Below are 13,878 nucleotides of genomic sequence, written 5' to 3' on the forward strand. Positions count from 1 at the left end.
ACGACAACGACAACGACAACGACAACGACAACGACAACGACAACGACAACGACGGCACACGAACGGAAAAGTGTCTCAAAAAGTGGTTTTCTACGCGTTTCATGAGTTTTTATGATGATCTAAGCTAATTTTGCGAAAAAAGTTTTCGGGACCAATTCCTATACTTTCCCTTGACACGTTGTGTACGGAAAAGTAAAATGTATTCAAATTGAAGTCTTCGAAGATAAACGTAAGTTTCTTGGATAAAAGCCGAGTTTTTTTCTCATTTCGTTCATTTTTTTTTTCGCTTTATTGGTTTCATATTCCGAACATTTTCCTGCAGGAATTTTGATACGACAAAGTTGAAGTGATTTTAAAAGCACAAAAGACTCTGAACTTTCAGAAGACGGTAAACTGATTAGATAAAAATTGTGTGAAGTCGAAACTCAAATGCTCATGGAATGAATCGTCGTAAGTCAAACTCATATAAAATCATCGTTACCCAAATAAAATCGGAAACAATTCTTCCAAAGTATACAAATTTTGTATTTTTCTGTATTACAAAATAACATAAAACAATCAACGACTAATAGTCAAGCAATGCTCGAATCATGCATTCAAAACAAACGCAATATACGTTTAAGCTTCCGTCTGATTCCAATTCAAGTCAATTTTATCCACAATTCAAGCTTCTAGTCAATGTTCTCCAAGGTTCAAGCTTCAAATAAATTGTAAATGTTCTTCACGATTCAAGCTCTGTTAATCTGAATACACGCAAAATACACATGTTTTGTGGTTTATCGACGGTGGAAGGAATAAATTGCCAGTTTTTCGAAAAATGTCTGCATTGCACAAGACATTGTTTACTTGATTCCGACAAATCTTGTTCATTCCACTGAATTTTGTTTTACTTTTTTGGTGGATTTTCTTTCGTTTAACAACCAAGCAGACGTTTTACGAAGCCAAAAATAAAATTCCGAATAAAATGACAAGCAAAAAACCCAAAGGCGAAAAAAAAGGTGAAAACGAAACAGTCAAAAGAGAATTGTATGACAACCATTTTGTTGAATTATTGCATAAATTACCGTTTTCAGCTCGAATTAATAGCTAAAATTGATAGTTTCCTTCATTATTTCGGCGTAACAGTAATCATGGTAATTTGCAATGGCACATTCCCGCACGAGCTCATTTCGTCGAACAACAGCATTTTGTTCGCCAAAAGTGGTTGACATGAGCGTAAGCCAGGCTGAGACAATGCGTACATATTTTCCTGAACGTTCGAAAATATTTTCGTGCGAATTTTTTTTTGTTCGCCCCAAACCAAACCAAGATTTGCGTTTTTTTTTTTCTTAAACGGTACCAATTTTCTCGGAATTTCGAGCCATCAATTTGAAGACATAACAATTGACTTGTAGTCTATGATTAGATTGAGCGACTCGTGATTTTAGCACACAAAGCGCTGGTTGCCTTCATACGCTTGAGTTTTCATCGCAACCGAATTTATTTCTGGAAGTTAAGTGTCGTTAATATAAATGTTCCGCAAGATCAAATTGCATGTGTCGTCGTGACATTTTCTCTGATCGACCTTCGGAACCAAGTTGTCAGACAAAAAATCGGTAATGAATATGTTAATTTTTGGCGTTGCTAAGCCTTTTAACGAATCGAAAAAAAGAGAAGATTCAACAAAACTTTCTGTCGATGGAAAATTTTTCGATCGAATTACTTTGATGTTGTTCCCACATATAATGATTTTCGACAGACGCGGTCTGGTTGTCTTCTTTAATTATTACCATCTTCATCATTCTGTTTGTGCCGATGAATTTGCATTTCAAAAAAGCGAATCTTTTGTGTCAATAAAAGATGTTCGCATTTAGTCATCAAATCCAAAAATCAAGCCATAAACACACAGACTGATGATGCGGCCGCAACTTTGCTGCCACGTTTATTTATTCGTCTTTGCTGCTACGTCTATTTTGTTTGTGGATTTTTTTTTCTGCTTCGCTTATCTTTCTTACTTATGAAGGCTCAAAAATATTGGATTTTTTGCCAATTGCCTGCGTTGGCGGGTATGCAAATCTTCGGATGTGCGTTCATTATTCTGTACCACTTTTTCGTATCATTCTTGTGGAATGCGTGTGTGTATGAGTATGCGTCTGTGCGTACGATATGACAATAACACAACTCTACGCTTCGAATCCTCTGACGAAATGAATGCGATTTTGTTCTATGGTTTCGGCTTATTCTTTCTCCATATTTCAGGAATAAATACTGTGGGCTACATGAATACATTGACGCATGAGCTTCGTTGTGCGTTACATGCAACGTAAACCCTAGGGGCTAGGAACAAGTTGTGTCATTCGTATATATTCATGCGTTCGTGGCTTTGTTATTGTTGTTGTAAACTCACTGCGCTGCGAATGTCTCGTATGCACAATCACAAGAATTCACAAATATTCATACGAATTCGTCTCAAGCGCTTGTGTTCCTACCCCCTAGCGTAAACCATATGCTTGACAATGAACGTGCCCTTTCCCAATCACACTTCACTTGTGAATATGGATGCAGATATGCTGCTTGTGGAATGTGAATGAATGCCGATGAACATTGTACGATTAATCAAGTACAACTTGTTATAACAAAGGAAGTCTTTCTCTTATTCTTATTCAATCGGAGTTGAATCATTAAGAGAGTTGCTTTGTTCTATTCAGTTCTGGTTTTAAGCGAGTCCTTTGAGATTGTTCAACCATTTTATGCGTTTTCTCTACTAAAGCTTCTCTGTTTTAGCTTTATTTCTCCTTTTTACCTCTTCTCGTTCATTTTTCAGTCATTTTCCCTTCATTTCCCCATTTTCTTTCGTTTTTCGTTCTTTTTCATCCATTCATTCTTCATTCATTTTTTGTTCTTTTTCATCTCTTTTCCACCCTTTCTCCGATTTCTGCATATTCTCATTAAGAATGTTCGCTGGAAAACAGTCGCCATTAATTTAATGGTAAACAACTCAATTTAAAAGAAACATTTTCAACGCACCACATTTCCATCGTTTCTGCAAATGAATTTGATTGTACATCCATTTTCCTGTTTTAAAAGAAAGCGTGTGTGCCCATGGAATAATAAACATAAAAGTACGGCGTACAGCGTAAACTGTACGCTATAACGGCTATGGCATCGACCCAGTGGGATAAATTAGCATCAAAAACTACAGAGTCGTGTCGGTTTTCTCAATTGATGCAATTAAAACAGTCTTGCATGAAGTTAGGCGATTCGGTCCTATGATTCCAAATATATTAACCGCACAACTTTTTTAATTTCCAGCAATCACATCAAATTATACCATAAACACGTCTAAAGCATGCCAATAAGCATCCTTTTGAATATTAATCGTGTCGGTTGAACATCGGAATGCACAACCATTTTTTGAATGACCCCTATAGTATCGTGTGATTTTTGAATATTTCTAGCTCCATCCGAATTTTGTTTGTTATTCAATTCAGGTTATTTGTTCACATTCACAGTGTGACACACATAACAGTGCCAAAAGACACCGTGGGATATAGCCACACAATAGAGACTAATAGAGATGTTTTAATTGCTGTTCAGTGTTTAAAAACCTCCGTAATGATGTTGTTATTGCTATTGATGATATCTTTTCGCCCAAAAAGAAGGAACATGGTTAGTTTTTTTCGGCATGTTCAACACATTTACCATTTCAAGTCTCAGCCCTTCATAATATTTAACGTGAACAGTAGCTGTAGATATTCGTTTTTATTTTTCGATCACATTCTTAATTGTTTTTTTTAGAGCATTCATAATATTTATAGACCAATTGGTCACCCTTGAAGGAATTCTAAACTGATCGGGAAAAAGATTAGATTCAATTCTTCTCCCTTGGTTCGAATCAAGGCAAATGTTTTTTCAATACAAAATCTAATCAAGACTTTAATAAAAGAAAAAGTACAAAATTTAATCAAAACTCTGCCGTTCAAGTCAGAAAAGCCATATCCAGCCTTGATTCATAGTTTCTTAATTGATCGTCTCACTTACTCGACGCAAATTCGTGGAAATTGGTGTTTATTCTCCCAATTTGTAGAATCTATGTCATTTTATGACGCTACATTATTGCATTAAAACTTTAAAATTTAAAGTGTTCGCCTTTTGAAAACTGGCTGATCTTCGATTCGATGTTGCAAAACAAGCTAAACAACTTTAAAATTACGTAATTTGAAGTATTTCACTTTAAGAGGTCATAAAATATGGTACACATACAATGTGTGATTTCATCAATATTGAATATAAGTGGTGCCAATTTGGTAGTCAAACCAATTTAATTGCCACTAAAGATATTTAAAACTTAAACCAAATCATGAAGTGAAGCAGATGGAAAATTGTACGCAGAGTTTGACTTATCCGCCAGATATATGCTATGGCATAAAAAAAATATGCGCATATTTTTTGGTACATTTGGATTTTGTGACAAACTTACCATGTAAATTCATGTGCATTCCACGAATTTGGGACAAAAAATCGTGGGATCCACAAAAAATCGTGGAATACACATGAATTTACATGGTAAGTTTGTCACAAAATCCAAATGTACCAAAAAATATGCGCATATTTTTTTTATGCCATAGCATATATCTGGCGGATAAGTCAAACTCTGATTGTACGAACCGAAGCAAAATGACATGTGCATTGTGCATCACTTACAACAACAACAACAACAAACGTTTATGATGAAAAATGCAACACTTGGAGTGTGAATTCACAAATAATATTTGTGGCATTAGTTTTCGCTCGTTTGAAATATTCGAAACAATCAACAATGCTTCTCCATCAAGTTGGTGGTGAAACCATCACGAAAATATTCAGAGCGGAAAGTGGTGTAGATGCATTACAGCTGCGTTTCCGGTTTTTCTTTGCAAATTTTCACACTTTCAAATGGCTTGTCATGGCATTCTCCATTTTTCAAGAGCGAAGTTCTCTCAAGTCAACACATAAAAAGTCAGAAGAAGGCAAACATTTGCATATTCCTTTGAGAGATTAACCATACTCTTCCATATACCTCTTTCCCTCTTTCTATATTTGATTTTCGTGTAAAATTCAAATCAAAGTGCAATCTTTGTATAAATAAATGGTATCATGAAATGATTGAATATGCTCATTTTATGCACAGAAACTTTGATTTTTTTTCTTCATACCAATGCCACGGGTTGTAACCCATGCCATTCAAAAGCACCCAAAAATAGCATTTAAAGGTAAATAGTTTCCAAGGTATGGCACATTTTTTCCGCATCTGTTCTTTTCTCATCGCAAAACGAATGTTCCGTGACACATGGTATTAGCAGAAGCATGTCACTTCGAAATGAATATAAAATAGGTGTTTGGTTGTAGTGTTGTTTTGTGACAAGGTGACAAGTATTGAAATTGAAAAATACTCTTCACACGATTCAATATGTTAGTGTGTTGGTGATAAAAAATGCAAAATGCATGGGATTTTGCGTGATCGATGTCATCAATTTTAACCTTGCACCTTGTCAAGGGAAAACTGAACAACTTCACGACGGTGGAAAATCCGCATGAAAAGCCCTCACATTAGAAATACACGAAGTAAATATTGTACATCGTTTAACGTCATATTTACAGCAAAAATTTACGTACATTTCAGTTTTGTGTGCTCTCTTGCTCGCATTCGGCATCTATTTCGAACGGATCAACACAAAAGAACACAGTTACGTGAAGCGATTTAGCGGTTGCGGGTATTCAGTACGTCATTTCAATTGTACGGGCCGCTTTTATTGTTATGTGTTTCAATTCGTCTGGGGAGACCGATGCAATGATTTGTTTTGTATACGGTGATGGTAGAGCAGCATGGGGAGCATCTGTTTGCAGTGTGGTAAAACTTTTTGTTGACGAAACAATTCCGAAATCTGCTCACTCGCACAAAGATTATTGATATCTCGCTTTCACTCTCATTCGCGTTACCATTCCATCTCTCTTGGGCTAACGTTTGCTCTTTCACTGTAATGCTCCTTCTCTTGAGTACAAGCCCATTTCCACACTCACACTCACTCTCATTCATACTCTCACTCTTACTTTCACTCTCTTGTTCTAGCATTTGAATTTACACTCTTTCCTATTCCTTTTTACATTCGAACTCTGACTCATTCTCTACCTCTCATTCACCCAATCGACACTCATTCTCCCGTTCGCTCACCCATACTTTATGAACGGTGCTTTTAATTTCGTTACGAACGAAGCTGAGGGCCATACTCATATAATGCCATATCATTTGCGCCCAAAAAACCCAAACAAAGTGCCACACAACGCCAGCATTTTGATCGAGTAGCGGATCAAGGTCGCCGAGACGTCAGTGACAAATCTTCCAATCGTCTCGTCATGATAAAGAAATTTCGTAAAAAATGCAGATTGTTGTGGTTTTTTTTTTTTGAATTCCGCTCATTCGGCAAAAATTCTTCGACGTAAAGTTACTTTTGGCGTGATGGGACCAAGACTTTTGGCAGCACCAAACCAAACACACATAGACGGCGAGAAAGTGGGAAAAAAAAATCGAAAATTGAATTTTATTATCAATGTGATTTATTTTTCCTTAGTCACGGTCGAAGTGCGACTCTTTTGGGCTTTGTTGGGAAGAGGAAATGGAAAAGGAAAGAGAACGAGAAGAAATCATGGAAATGTAAGAAGAGAGCGGTAATAAGAGCAAAAGAGGTATAGATAACGAAAAAAAGACAAAGAGCGCTCGTTTTAGATGAGCAATAGGGAGTAAGAAAGAGAACTAAATAGGGAAACCGAGCGGTAAGATTGAGGCAGGTAGTGAAATCATTCGCAGAGAGAGAGAGAGAGAGAGAGAGAGACAGGGTACAAGCAACAACGTCAAAACAAAAGATGAAACTTCGTCAACACTCCAGAGCAAGTAATCAAATAGTGCTACTCACACGAAATTAGAGAGTTCAATGTAACTGCTACTTTCCATCGGGTGTAAATCGGGTGTAATCCGATGTTGGGTTACAAAATGGAAATAATTACGTTTCATTACCATTGCCAAATGGAAGCGATTAAAACCGTCTTATTCCATTTGCATATGTGCGCGCCAGTGAAGGTAATCGGATTGTTAACCAAAATCTCTTAATAGTCTTCCGGTGAAGCGGAAGTGAGTGCTTAATGTGTGAGCAATATTTCGACGAGTCGACGAAAATAATACGATGGAATTGATTTATAAGTGCTGATTCTATTTCGGTGCTTCAATTTGTCGAATTCAATGCGATGGTATTGACACGGTGGTTTCAACTAGTTCATTCTGTCTCAATGGTTTTGAATACCAAAATGTTCTGTTTCAATGGCATCAACTACGGGGCTCAGTGTTTCCGGCACAACTGTTGGCTCAGTGGTTCGATGAACAGTCGACACTGAAATCGACTTCGGAATATCGTCATTGCAAATACAGTTGAAGTCATCACATTCTAAAATTACACAACATCAAACGAACTCGGTTGACGTAGAATCGATGAAACGAATAGCTAACGTAAAAACATGCAAAACCACCTGGTTTCCCACACGGAAAATGATTTATCGCAAATATGACCTATGGACCGACTCGTTCGTGTGTTTTTCTCTCTTTTCGGAACGGAATTAATTTTTACATTATCATATCATCCGTTTCCATCGACATGGTTCTCGTATCACGACCATCGTAAATAAGCCCACCGTCCCTCACATTCACACTGTGGGCCACACATTGATTCACCCGTTGGCGTTTTGTCGACAAATAAATAAATGGTCTAGGTAAAATAGTATGCTAGATAGTCATCGCCACTTGTTGTGTGTATTTGTGTGGCCGATGCTAAAAATAGAGACCAAAGGAATTGCATGTTTTGGTATTTTCAACAACTCGAATCGATTTTTTCTCTTTTCACCATCTCTCTCTCTCCCTTTTTCTCTCCCCTTTTTATCATCACATAAATTGGATGTGTTTTTTTTCCTGTTGGATAGTATAAATCCGTGGAAAAACCTCATTCAATTGCCACTCTCTGAATGCTGTGTGAACCCCGAACGCGTCTCGTATCTTTCCAATTTCACTGGATATGTTTGCATATGTATAAAAAAAGCAGCCGTTGGTTTGATTTCGAATATGTTGGAAAATCCACGTTTTGTTTGTATTTGAATTGCAGCAAACACACCGCACGGCATGTGTGTTTGCTTTCGATATTTTCGTGACACGAATCCGATTAACTTTGGAGGCAAAACGAGAATAAAAAACGAAATGAAAGAGAATCAGAAGTAAGCGTCACAAAAAGCTTAAAGCACACAAACATTTTATGTTCCGGATAATTTTCCGTATTTTTTTCCCCAGAATTTCTAACGTCATTTCAATATTGATGTGGCAAACTTGGGCGGACTTCAATCGTGTTTCGTCGAAAACAGCGACGAACGCATTTCAAAGAAATTTTACCTTAAAACGAAACAAAAATAACACATGAAAATACAGATAAAACGTGTAAAATCTAAAAAAAAAAATCTCCATCTATTATGAAGCTCATCAAAAGATCCAAAACGAAGTCGTAAAAAAGACGAAGATGAGAAATTTTACCAGCCCAAAAGAAAACTTCAATACACATCAGAGTTATGAATTTTGGTTTGTGGATGGTATGATACGACGTTGACGTCGTCAGTCGATTGGAAAACGTACAAAATTAGCATATCCAACAGGTTTATGCCTACACAACCGTACATACACACACTTCAGTACGTGTGGTTTTTTTTCCTCTTCTGTGGTGGCATTTTGGTGTATACATAAAACGGAATAAAACATTGCATTTCAATGGAACCGCATTTCATCATCACCGACTTCTTCCACCCATCACTTTCAGAGTGAGAAAATGGGTGAGAGTATGCTTCCACCCTTAATTTCCTACTCAGCCTCTTTGTTACGGTGACACAAGCAAATATTTGAACAACTCTTTTTCCATCTGCACTTAAGCAGATTTTTTTTGTTCACCATGAAAACTCTTTTACCAACAACTCACGGCTACTTTTATTTCCGAATAATTTCTCGGTTGTATTTCGAATATACGTTCTCTTGCGCTGTCACACAAAACGCAAATTCAATTAAAACGAAAGAGGAAAAAACGTTCCCTTTCATCTTGCTTAGCTACTTTTGTTCAATGAAGTTTAATGGATTTTCTTTTCTTTTTTTCTCTTGCAGCTGGCGGCACATCTTGGTCTAGTAATGGAGGTGGATGTGGAAATCAATGCAAAACATTAATTAGCAAAATGCAACGGTAGGCAACGAAACACATAAAAAAAAACATTTTCATCTTTTGAGCTCCTTTGAACACGAAAATTAGATAAATGGCTCGTTTAAAACAGAATATGGCGTGGTTTTTTTTGTCTTCGGCGCTAAGATTTTAATTAAATCGCGCGAGTTAAACGCGTTCATAGGGAAAACCGTAGCGGACACACGAGCTGATTTTTCCACTTTCTTCTACAAAAAATGGGAGATACAAGAAAATGAAGGGTTTTATGACTTTAATCCAAAATGTAGGTTACAAAATGCGTTCGAAGAAACAAACCCCAATTTCAAATAGCTACCGGGATAGACCTCAACTTCAACTAAAGTATACATTTCTCATGGAAACTTATCGGAACGGAAAGTTTTCAGTGGCTTTTCAATTTTAAACATACGTTGTTTGACAACTATGTTGTCGTTCGGGGAACACGACGCATTTTAAAGTTAAATGATATTCATGCAGCAAGCCAAAATTCACAACATATATTATCCACTAATATCGATGGAGGTTTTCTTGGAATTTTCGCAAATGACTTTAGCGTACATTGTGCTCCGCACAATGTTAGAAGTTTTCGGCATTTTGGATGCGCAAAACGGAAGAAAATGTATAACGAAGTGTATGCATATTTCATAGTTGCAATTTTGCAACATTTGCCATTTTTATGCACGGTCACCGAGCCTCGGTGAATTGAAAACGAAGGAAGTCGATGAGCAACGAGCATACAAGGATGCTTTTCTAAAAGAGAAATTCTCTTGTAGGGAAGAACTTCTATTTGAAATTTGAATAAAATGAGTTTTTAAGAAACCAAATAATCGTATGGGGTATTAAGCAAGCAATGTTTGCTACCAAATAGGTTAAGATATATGGTTAGTGATTTGAGGTTTTTTGAAGAGAGAGAAAATTGGATCACAATGGAGAATGGAATAAAGGTGTAGAAAATTGTTTCAATGGAAAAAATGATTCGCTCGCACTCTTAGCGCACTTTTGGCATATATGGAAATGAATGATAACTTATGGAGAAAAACGAAAAAAAAACGGGATTAAATGCGAAACAGTTGAAAAATCGGAGGATGAAATTGAAGAAAGAAAAAAATGAAGATAAAAGAAAAGCGAGAAAAAAAACAAAAAGCGAAAAAAAAGAATAAAAAAAGATAGAACACTGGCCGAAATGGCACTGTCACTTTCAGCAAAAACAATTATACACGCATACACAGTGAGAGTGCCACAATCAATAGAAAATTTGCCAGCGTTCTTTGACAAAGAAGAGTAAAAATGACGAAAAAAGTGAATGAAAAGCTAAAATTTCTCATTGATTAACCCAGCAATCCGAAAAAGACCAAAAAGTTCTGAAGAATGTGAAATGTAAAAATCGATAAAATTTCATATATCAATTCGGAAATGGGAGTTCAAATCATGGTTTGGTGAACCATGCCACAGGTTCGGATAGAAAAATGTTGATTAAAAACACCGTATAATAATCTAAATACGAATAGAAATTCCGTTTATCCTTCTAAAGAACCCAAAGTTCCATTGTTCTATTTTATGATTGTTTGTGTTCGAAATGTGATCTAGAATGTGATATACGCTATATTTTGAGTGGGATATCACTTGAACTTGTACAAATTCATGTGACTTTGTTTATTAAAAAAAAACTATTTTGTTTGTAAAAACCCAGATATTCCCATAGTCATTTGCCATGACCGATGGTTATAGTCACTGACCAGTGACCACTGAGCAATTTACACTGAAAATGTGTGCTAAATTAGAATGTATCCCACAGGAAATTTCCTGGAAATTGTGAAAATCATATTCGCTCTCATATTCCGTACGAAATTGACGTTGAATTGACGATATATATCATGGCATATATATTTTCAACAGGTTAAAAAAGTTGCGTGTGTCTTTCACAGTGCATACATAGCTGGGAGCGTGTAGCAAAGTGCTTCCAAACTTTAAATAGAATTGTGGCATGGCACTTCTGTTGATCGAAATATGAAAGTGATTCGAGAGAAATGAAATTGCATATTCTATGAATTTTAATCATGATTTTATCATGAAGCTCCACTGTAGTAAAACTTTGAGTAGAGAGAAATTATTTTTCCAATTTCTGTGGAAATGCACAACATTTGCCGAATGAAGAAAATGTAGATGCGTTGGGGTGATTCAATTTTAAAATGAATACTACTTTGTTTCCATGGCAATTGTCATCCTTCAAAGCTCAATTTCAATTCCGGTGCGATAATAATCGCAAAGTGTGCCATTTCCACGGAAAACCACCTAAACCACGAAAACAAGATCTTGATTGTAATTTCAAGCCTTGGGCACATCCAAATTGACCCATTTATTTCACCAGAAGTAATTCTCTCTATCTAAGATAGAAAAAAAAACACAAAGACGGAACCGGTATCAGCGCCATTTAAATATCTGCAATCTTGTTCGGGTTGCAAAGAAAGAAAATCAGTTTGTTTGGAGCACTTTTCAACGACCACTCTGATTTACAGTTGTGAAAACATTGCCGCATACTCAAACAAACAAAAAGCAAACAGACAACGGCACGGTCTCAATAAAATGAAATGATAACTCGAGTCGGAAGCAATGAAAATGGGAAAGACGAGACGATGACGGTGAGGCGAGAGTGTGTGTGTGTGTGCGTGAGGGGGTTAGAGAAATAGCAGAGGAGTGAAAAAGAGAAAGCAGAAGGAGAATGAAGAACAGAGAATGGAGCGAAAGAGAAAGCGAATGAACAAAAGAGGAAAAGAGCGAAAGTTTCAAGAGTAGAGAATAGAGCACACAACGGCAACGCCATCGAATGAAACGAGTGAGTGTAATAAAAGAGCGATAAATCTGGAAATGGGTTTCAGCATTGGTGGTCTTTGCACATTTCTTTAATGACTTCATAGTTGTGTGTGTGTGTGTCTGCTGTTCAGCCGTTATGGATAACAAATTCAACGCGGCGAAATGCTATTACGTCGCATTTGTTCAGTTCGGTCGTCGTCATCGTTGATGTTGCCTTTGTTCATTTCCTCGGGCGGTTGATTTGATGCAAATAATGTTATTTTGAACGAGAGCGAGAGAGGGTGCCGTATTGCGCATTGTTTCACAAAGCAAATACAAATATTTCGTTTTGTAAAATGTAAAACAAAAATTATTCGATTCTTGAGCGAGCGCTTTTGTTTGGCATTTAAAATCAAACAACATCATATTCCCATCAAATTTATGCTAACAAATGTTCATTTAATAAACAATGACTGGAATCTGAACGTTTTTTTTCGTCTGTTTCGATATATGTATATCTGTTGTGTATCAAGAGGAGCGACATCATCGAAATGAAGAAAGTCAATCAAATTCATCATCAAATTTGAATTTGAAAATTGACAAAGCGGAAGCTTAACAAATAACACAGACCGAAATTCATCATTTTCATTCAGACAAACAACGTCGTTCAACGACACAAATCAAATGAACACGACACACAAGACGCAATTTTTCCATGAAAACCAAACCAAAGACGATAACAAGCAAATTGGAATGGAATGAAAAAGAATGGCATAGAAATGTTTGAAGAAGGAAAAACGAAGACCGAAATGCTTTGAGACAAAATTGCTTTACCTTGACTATCAATTTCGCGGGCATAAAGAAAATACGCGAATCAAATGATTTAAATTGAGATTTTGAATACTCATTTTTCTTTTGTCCCATTCCCGAAAACTTTTCCGAAAAGAATCCGATCTTAGGACGGTTTCAATAATACTCGAGCTGCTGTGCGGTGAGGATGAGTGACGGTATATTTGTATTTCATTAAAAAGCCGTCAAAAGCGTGGATTTCCACTTTTGACAAGTGAGTATACTGCGAAATTTAATTTCCATCCAACTCTTTTGCTGCCAACACACCGAATCGAATTTCATGGAATTCAATTCAATCGCACCGACCGCGAACGAACCGCAGAAAAAATGCCATCTGATTGTTTTGACTTTTCGCTTGACAGCGAGAAAATAATGAATCTCAAGACAAAAGCAATTTTCCCATGGAATTGTTTTTGACAAATTGATATCAGTCGGGTGAACGGATGGGCCAACGAGTTGGGGCATGGATGAAGGGAATGAATGTGCGAACAATGAACGAGGGAGGCAGAGTTAGAACTGAATAGAGAATAAGAGCAAGTGATTGGGTGAGCAAGTGAATGGACAAGCAAACGTGTTAGAGAGAACAAGTAGAAGATTTGGCGAGTGTGCAATAGAAGAACCAGAATACGGACGAGTGAGCGAAACTAAGAGGTAAAGAAAGAGAAAAGTTTAGCGAAACGGAAGAAAAAATCGCTAGCTTTAACCGTTTGGGAAAAAAAATTATATGCAAAAAGTGAAAGCGAGACGCGTTTCGTCGTCGTTCACTCGAGCGCATCCAAACACAGCTTTTTACATTATTTATTGTGCTCGAAACGAGTTGGGTTGCCACTTGGAACCAAAAGAAAGAACAAAAAAAAACGAAAAGAGAAAGTGAAAAATGTGTGTTCTGGAGAAAATTAATCGCATTTAAAATACAATGAAGGGACGAGAGAGAGAGAGAGAGAGAGAGAGAGAGAGAGAGAGAGAGAGAGAG

General features: G+C 36.8%; 1 protein-coding gene across 4 annotated transcripts in view; it reads left to right on the forward strand.

Annotated features, from left to right (window-relative positions):
• Window positions 1-13,878, forward strand: part of LOC129570602 (calcium/calmodulin-dependent protein kinase kinase 1) — a 103,896-nt gene that overhangs the window by 73,053 nt on the left and 16,965 nt on the right. For all 4 annotated transcript variants that reach the window (XM_055450276.1, XM_055450277.1, XM_055450274.1 and 1 more), the window contains exon 3: window positions 9,197-9,272. In XM_055450276.1, coding sequence (XP_055306251.1) covers window positions 9,197-9,272 — 76 coding nt within the window. The remainder of the gene's footprint in view (window positions 1-9,196; window positions 9,273-13,878) is intronic.

This window comes from Sitodiplosis mosellana, unplaced genomic scaffold (assembly GCF_009176505.1).
Source record: "Sitodiplosis mosellana isolate CC-2019 unplaced genomic scaffold, AAFC_SMos_1.0 Smas_scaffold_61, whole genome shotgun sequence".
Taxonomy (NCBI): Eukaryota; Metazoa; Arthropoda; class Insecta; order Diptera; family Cecidomyiidae; genus Sitodiplosis; species Sitodiplosis mosellana.